The following is an 8,162-nucleotide window of genomic DNA, read 5'->3' as shown; positions in this document are numbered from 1 at the left end:
TAAAATTTATGTGTTCAAATTATATACATTTTCAAATGAAATTATTTGTTTTTTATAAGAAGTAAACAAGAAGAAAAACAATCTGATTTGTACAAGAAATTATATTCGTATTTGTTAGAGCACATTCAACAGCTGAAATACACTTCTTCTTCCACTCTTCACTGGTTTAGTAATTGTGTATAGTAATTATTTCACATCTCACAAAAATCTCTCAAACAATGACCGAAATCAGTTGTGTATATCTGTTCGTTTATGAGCTAACGTTTGTACTCATCTCACTAACAAATTTCTACTATTTATGATATTTACTGCATCAGCAAACACAGGTCTCTTCTCTGATGAAGCAATCTTTCTATATAAGGTTTGTTTTGATTATATTTGTGTTAGTATCATTGGCCAAAATTTATTCAAATTTAATTAATCTAGTTTCTATATTTGTCTATTATGAAACATGTATGCTTAAATACAGTAACTCCCCCTATAACGCGGTAGTAAAACGCATTATAGAGGTATTCCCGTATATCCCGTCTACACACGTGCAAAGGAAGGCGAAGCTAATTATGAACTTTACAAATCCCTGCGTTATATGGGGGTATGCCCGATTGAAATCGCATTATCAGACTACCGCATTATAGGGGGGATTACTGTAATTTAAATGTTGGTTTTTAAAAAGCGTATCTTTTCGCCACCTGCACACTTTCTCCAACTACTCGTAGTTGTTGGAGATACTACGAGTATATACGTTCATTCAGCTGCAGTAGTTGCAGTTATGTATGTTAGGAGCAAATGTGAAGTAATACATGCTGTTAAATTTATTAAAATGATCAAATAAATAATATTTATACACGATCTTCAAAATTAATCTTCACTTTGTAGATACAGAAGATCTTAGATCTGATCTTCCTTCTGCTATGCTTATAACCAATTTGTTAGCAATAATTACATTTGACACCTATAATAGTCTGACTTATTGCATTTTTATGCCACATATTTCACATTAATTTTATAATTTTTTTTTTTTTTTATTTTTCATCGCTTCATGCGAACTCCAAGCTAACACAACTAACTTTCAATTTTGATTTGATTTGTTTGCAGAGGTACGAGGCTTTGCCAACCCAAGCGCACAAATCTACTTCAATAAAATTATAATAAACACAATTTCAATATGTTTTTTCTTCGCAAGTGAAAAAACTAGGAAAACTGTGAGATAAAAATTTTTATATCAAATCAAGACCTCAACATAAAAAAAGCAGTTTTTATAAATAAAATTAAATGAAAAAAAATAAAAAAAATGAAAAAAAAATAAAAAAAAATAAAAACAAATAACAGCTAAAGGGGGCTGTGTTGAATTTTTGTGAAAATCATAAAATAGTAATATCGAAACAAGTTTGAAAAATAAGAAGAAGCAGAATTTCGGAAAATCTAGTCCGCGAAAAACACTTATACACGTTTGTATGGATTCAAATGTGACTGATTGCAACTTACATAAGAACGTGGGTAAGCTGGAAAACGCATATAAGCGGTGTTGAAACTCAAGTACGGTTTTAGTCTTAGTTGTGTGTTCGCGGAATAAATGTTGATTGTTGAATCGATCGCGCAAATGTCGAACTTACGCGATTTACCGAGCGCCTTAGCCAAGAAGGCAGCACTGGAATTGAATGAAAATCCAGCCGATACGCCTTACTTTCTCAATGCGTTACGTGAATGGGTGGAACAGCAGCCACACTTGAAGTCACGTACATGCGATCAATTTCTTATCGCATTCTTGCGGGCTTCGAAATTTAGCCTGGAAAAAGCAAAAAATAAATTGGAAAATTTTTACACATATCGTTCACTAATGCCAGACTTATTTACTGGTCGGTATAATTTCATAAAAGAAGAAAAAACTCAGGCTATCGTAAAAAGCGGGTAAGTGTTTTTTAGTGATGACTGAGTGAGTGATTGTGCAAAACTAAAAGTGTACAAAAAACAATCGTTAAATAATAATATAAAAAATATTAAAATGCATTATTCCTAGATGCATTATTCCTATATGCATTATTCAATTAAACAAAGCATGCCAGCTAAATTTACTAACAAATATTCCGGAGAAGACGGTAGAGCTCAATTAGCTAAAGTGTTTAATAATTTAACTTAAAATTAATTACTAGTTATATTTTTTTTTTCTTATATTTTCTACTACACGTTCGCTCCATAGTTGTCTGGTGCATTTAGCAGAGCCCATAGCACCAGATGGTCCACGCGTTGTTATGATACGTGCCAACCAATTTGACATGCAGATACACAGTATTATGGATGTGTTCAGAGTTGGTTCAATGTATACGGATTTCTTACTCTATGAAGATGACAATGCAATTGTGTCTGGTTATGTGCTTATAATGGACTTGGGTGATCTAAAGAAAGATGTCGTATTAAGTTTTCAACCAAGTTTTGCAAGAGATTTGGTAATTCTAGCTAACAAATGTTCACCATCACGCATGAGAGGCTTTCATTTTTTAAAGGTGCCAACGATTTTTGAAACTTGCTTCAACATGGTGAAGTCAGTGATTAGTGCGAAGCTGAGAGAACGGGTATGCCAATGCAGTTCATTAAAAAAAAAAAAATATTAAAACAAATTGCATTAATATATTTAATATCATTTTGTTTTTCTTTTTTTTTTTTTCTTGCATGTGCAGTTTTACGTGCATGGTCGTAATTACGAAAATTTATATGAACACGTTCCGAAACACATATTACCAAAAGAGTATGGAGGTGAGTGTGATATGCAGAGCTTGCAAGAGAAGACTTGGCAAAGATTACTCGAGATGCAAGAATTTATAAAAGAGGAAGATAATTTTGGTATCGTGAAAGGAGTGAAAAAATGTAGCAGTGATATTATGAAATCCGAGATGTTGGGATTACAAGGATCGTTTCGGCAGCTCAATGTAGATTAGTGAAAAAATAGTAATAGTTAGATTTGTGTATATGCACTTAAGTAGGACTAAATTAATTAATTTTAAAAGTAGTAATATTTTTAAAAAGGATAATTAAGCACAAAAAATTTTTCCAGCACATAAAACATATACTCACAATTTATATTTAATTTTAGTTTTCATACTGATGTGCTTACTGATTAATTGGAATCGTGCCTATCTAAAATACCAAAAATTTATAGATTAATTTTTTATTCAGTTTGTAAGCCAAACGAAAAAGTTCAAATAAAATTCTTTGATGTTTTTTTTAAGAAGTTTAAAATTGTTTGAGAATGATTGCTTTCTCTCTTAAATAAAATTATAAAATTGTTATTATTATTATTATAAATCGTTATTAATATAAAGAAATTCATACAGCACTTAGAAAAAATTATAGAATTTTACTTAAAATCTAAATTGACAATAACATATTTGTTGTATGTCTGATTGGCATTATAAGATTATGGGCTTATAATATAAAATAAGCCTGACAACGATGAAAACTTTTTTCTAAAGACTTTAGTATTGATTGTGGTCCAAAATAAGGAAGTTTTAAAACATATGTTAATAGTAGTATTCACGCTTTTGAGTAATGACCAAATAATTAGCAGTGCAAAACGGCTAGAACAAAATAACTTTTTTCTAAACAGTTTAATATTAATTATGGTCCAAAATAGAGAACTTTAAAAACATAATAGTGGTATTCACAATTTCGAGTAATGACATGAGTAACCAATTAATACATTAGCAGTGTGTGCAGAACAGCAAGAACAAAATAATTTTTCTCTAAAAAATAGAGTATTAATTGTGGTCCGAAATAAAGAAGTTTAAGAACATATAGTGGTATTCACGATTTTGCGTAATGGCCTAGGTTACAGAGTAATACATTAGCAGTGCAGAACGGCAAGAACAAAATTAATTTACTCAGATCTTCTTCTACCGATGTACTATTGGTACACTATTGTCGAACTTCATACTTGAGATTGTAAATTCTGGCAATATTTTTATTGATGTTAGCAGAATGCAGCACTGAAGTAATGAAGACGTTTAAATTTCAGATATATATTTCCTACTAAAAAATTGCACAATAAATCTATTCAGATGGCTATACTTTCTGGCTGCGAAGAAAGAGATGAGACATAAAGATTAAAAAATTGTAATAAAATATTAAATGCAAAAATGTGTTTATATTTGTGATATTAAGAACAACAGCTCAAAAAATAAAAAGATAGTAACAGTTCGATTAAAAAACACTTATTTAGTATGTTAATTATTAAGTCAAATTCAATATAATATTTAAAATAGATTACTATTTGTTATAATTAAAACTTTTACAATATTAGCATATCAATTTCAAAAAAAAAAAATTTCCCCAAACGATAGTTTATATGTTTTTATAAATAAAATCTTAATAAAAAAATAAAGTGCTTTAATGCAGCTTTATTTTCTTATATTAATCTACATTAATAAAGATTAATATAAATAAGAAATAATAAAAGAAGACACACATAGTTACCATATGAAATCTTTAGTTTGTTATACTCTAGAAATAATCTCTTAAACTCTTACAAATAAAAATAAATAATAAAAATTTTATTAACTGAACAATACAATTATAATAATAAATTTAATTAAATTATTTTAATAATTTCATACTTTAAATAATAAATTAAATTACATTCATTATTTTCATTTCATTAAAAACGATCACCTAAAAACTTATGTTAAATTTAAATACTATTTATCGACTGTAGAAGAAAAAGGAAGAGTTCGACACTCTATTACACGAAAACATAAAGATCCCATTAGAAATTTATTCAGGATAGTCGTAACAGTGTCCATACCCGGACAGTGTCCATACTCGATGCAGGAATCATGATTTAACTAAAAAACATGATTTATACTAGACAAAAAAAATTGATGCGAGTTTGAAATGAGTTCTGATTATCAGCAATCAGACCAAATCAGCGATGGTGTAATTTTTCTAAAACGCACCTAACCATAATGCCTAATAAAAATCTGATTTTTAATATAATTATCCGGAGAGGTTTAAGTTTGTATTGATATCAAATTTCTAGTCGATGAAGTTTTAATTGTCCAAAAAATATTCTTCTATATTGCAATTTTTATTCTCAGTTTTGATAAAAATAAGGTCAATAGTTTGCAAAATTTCCCTGAAAAAGTTTCATATATAAGCAATCCATAAGCTAACGGATCAAAATGAAATTTGAAGTTATTTTTAGCCCATCAATGTACGTTTGTTAAATGATTGTTCAGTTCCACTAAGTACACTTCTTTACTAGTGAATAGCATTGTTTCTCTCAATATCGTTCTTTAAAGCTTACATATTTAAGAATCATTTTACATATCATCATAATGTGTATGTAGTACATTAGCTAATCAGTCCTAATACCTCTTCATTACTTAAAATGTTTCTTAGACATCTATTGATAAGAACTTGAAACCAGATTGATAAGAGCCAGTTAAAGATCCTATATAATTAGAGAATGAGTTTTTCTTCGCTAAAGATGAAAACGCAAGACAGCCGGCTGAAAATGAGAATAGTGTTTATGGTCCTGACACTATCAACTGTAACAGCCAATAATGCGTAAATTTAGTTACATCAATTCCGTTCCCGTAATTTCGATGTCGAAGATGAACCACGCAGTGGAAGGCCATTTGTCGAAACCTGATGTTGTCATGTAACTACTATTTTGAATGCCCAAGAGCTAAAGTTTGCACAAAAAGCTTTTGCACGTTTGGAACCCTTTGAATAAGGCTGGATACGAAACGAAGCTCGATGTAAGGGTGCCCGAAAACGGTCGTGATTGAATCGCGATGAAAGGCTGAAGAAGCCGGGATTGACGTCCTGAAAGGGTTTGCTGTGTGTATGGTAGTATTGACAGAGAATCATCTACTATAAAATGCTCATATACCGCAAAACTCTTAACTCGGAACTGTAATGTTATTAATTTTATCATTTGAAGGGAGTCATCGCCCAGAAACGGTCAGATTTGAGCAATAGGAGAGGAATTTTTTTCCATCAGGTCATACACATCGACATTGACTCGTCGAAAACTTCAAGAGTTTTATTAGGAAGTTCTTACGCATCCACCTTACAGTCCAGACCTGGCACCAAGTAAGTACCATCTGTTCCTGTTTATGGTAAACGATTTTTCTGGTGAAAAAAATTTAGCCCCAAGAAAGGCTTTTAATAATCGACTCTCAATTTTTTGCCAATAGGGACGAGGACTTCTATAAGAGAGACATAAGGAAATTATATTTACAATAGCAACAATTAACGAACAAAATGGTGGTGATGGAGACATAAGGAAATTATATTTACAATAGCAACAATTAACGAACAAAATGGTGGTGATGGAGACATAAGGAAATTATATTTACAATAGCAACAAGTTATCGAACAAAATGGTGCATTTTTGACCTAAATCAGTTTTATAAAAAATAATGGATTTTATTTTACTACACCTATTATATCATTTTTTTAAGAACATACATATGTTCATAATATATACCCAAAGCATTTATATATTTATATATTAATATAAACAATATCAAAACTAATAATAATAAATCACTCTGGAACAACCTTTTTTTTGTCTACATGAAAAGCTTTGTAGGTTTTTTTACAATTTTTGAATTAATATTATTATTGTTGAATAAATTAGTATCATATATAATCTTCAGACAACATGAATAACAATGGATTATAATTTAAATTTGTTAGATTATACTAAAATCGACACGTTAGAACAAAACAACACGTCAAGCATGTAGTCATTCAAATGACTACTAATAATTTTAGCATATAAAACAATTAAGGACTGCCAAACAACTTATTGACAACACAGATATAGATAAAACTTATCAGCTTTCGTGCAGACAGACAGACAGGAGTTGTCTTCAATTAAGTGCCTGTCTAGCACTTCTAACTTTTGTAACTGTTCGAAAATGTTAGCAGATTACAATTTATTTACTTGCTACCTTTTGTCGGGAAAGCTATTAACGGAAGAAATAGGTTAAATTAAAAAAATATTTTATATTAAAGTAAAATATCCATGGCAGTTAAAATTTCAAGCCTAAATTTTTTTATAAAAATACTATTGTAACTAACTGAGCTCGTAAAACGCATACTAGTCGTCACGTCATAGTAAAATATAAAGTTTCTAAAACAATAAATCTCTTTTAAAATTCGACACAATACATATGTCGGCCGATAATAATGTAAGTAACAATTTACAGCTAACACTTAATATTGTAATTAAGTAATTAATTAAGTAAATAAGATTATAACATCTTTCATTAACTTGTTGAATTATTAAAGTTTGATTTTAGCCAATGGGACTTTCCAGTAGATCGTATATGGATACGTAAACCTAACTGGGAGATGGCAGTCAAAATAGGTACTTTTGTGCCGGTCATTATATTTGGAATTTGTGGCAATTATATAATTATACGTTTGATTATATTAAATCGATCCCTACGCACACCTACAAATCTAATTATAGCAAATATGGCAGTTGCTGACTTCTTGACATTGTTTATATGCCCTGCACTGTTTATGGTAAATGATTTCTATCAAAATTATCAACTAGGTTGTGTGGGCTGTAAGCTAGAAGGTTTTTTAGTAGGTGTTTTTCTAATCACGGCAGTCTTAAATTTATCAGTCGTCAGTTATGATCGTCTGACAGCAATTGTCTTGCCAACAGAAACTCGTTTATCAATACTTGGTGTAAAAATTGTTATACCTTTAACATGGATAGTAGGTATTGCAGTCGCATCACCATTGGCTATATATCGTGGTTATAGAGTAAGTTTAAAATGAAATTTAAAATTTTTTTTAATAAAAATTTTATTTGATCATTTGTAAGGTGCGCCAATGGAAAAATTTTAAAGAGACCTATTGCAAAGAAAATACAACAATTTTACCTAAATATTGGTACTTTCTGATAACAGTAATGGTATGGTTTCCTCTCATGGTAATGGTAATTTGCTATACAGCTATTTTTATTAAGGTAAGTTAATTTATGTTAAATGGTGGTATTTACAATTTCGAATAACTAGCTCGCTACCCCTGCAATATAGAAATATTACAAAGAGGTAATAACGAAATACATACGCATACTCGAAATATGTCTTGTTGTTACTCTATATATATATATAAAATATTATATATATAAATATTATATA

General features: G+C 29.8%; 2 protein-coding genes across 2 annotated transcripts in view; both read left to right on the top strand.

The window, feature by feature from the left end:
• Positions 1-1,487: 1,487 nt before the first annotated feature.
• Positions 1,488-3,040, top strand: LOC119682884 (alpha-tocopherol transfer protein-like). The gene is made up of 3 exons (XM_038096417.1): positions 1,488-1,908; positions 2,198-2,570; positions 2,676-3,040. The coding sequence occupies exons 1-3, from the start codon at positions 1,574-1,576 to the stop codon at positions 2,931-2,933; spliced, it is 966 nt and encodes a 321-aa protein (XP_037952345.1). The 5' UTR covers positions 1,488-1,573; the 3' UTR covers positions 2,934-3,040.
• Positions 3,041-7,178: 4,138 nt separating this feature from the next.
• LOC119674328 (neuropeptide Y receptor type 2-like) overlaps positions 7,179-8,162 on the top strand; it is a 2,955-nt gene continuing 1,971 nt past the window's right edge. Inside the window, exons 1-3 of the mRNA XM_038085463.1 lie at positions 7,179-7,196; positions 7,297-7,782; positions 7,844-7,987. Of these exons, the coding sequence (XP_037941391.1) occupies positions 7,179-7,196; positions 7,297-7,782; positions 7,844-7,987 (648 nt within the window). The remainder of the gene's footprint in view (positions 7,197-7,296; positions 7,783-7,843; positions 7,988-8,162) is intronic.

The sequence above is a fragment of the Teleopsis dalmanni genome, chromosome 2 (assembly GCF_002237135.1).
Source record: "Teleopsis dalmanni isolate 2A chromosome 2, ASM223713v2, whole genome shotgun sequence".
Lineage (NCBI taxonomy): Eukaryota > Metazoa > Arthropoda > Insecta > Diptera > Diopsidae > Teleopsis > Teleopsis dalmanni.
Note: the sequence above shows the minus strand (reverse complement) of the source record. Positions and strands in the feature narration are given on the sequence as shown.

Excerpts from the sequence above, each read along its gene's own strand:
- LOC119682884 (XM_038096417.1), top strand. The coding sequence starts at position 1,574 with ATGTTGATTGTTGAATCGATCGCGCAAATGTCGAACTTACGCGATTTA. Across the intron at positions 1,909-2,197 it reads CAGGCTATCGTAAAAAGCGG|TTGTCTGGTGCATTTAGCAG; the intron begins GTAAGTGTTTTT and ends TTCGCTCCATAG. Across the intron at positions 2,571-2,675 it reads GTGCGAAGCTGAGAGAACGG|TTTTACGTGCATGGTCGTAA; the intron begins GTATGCCAATGC and ends TTGCATGTGCAG.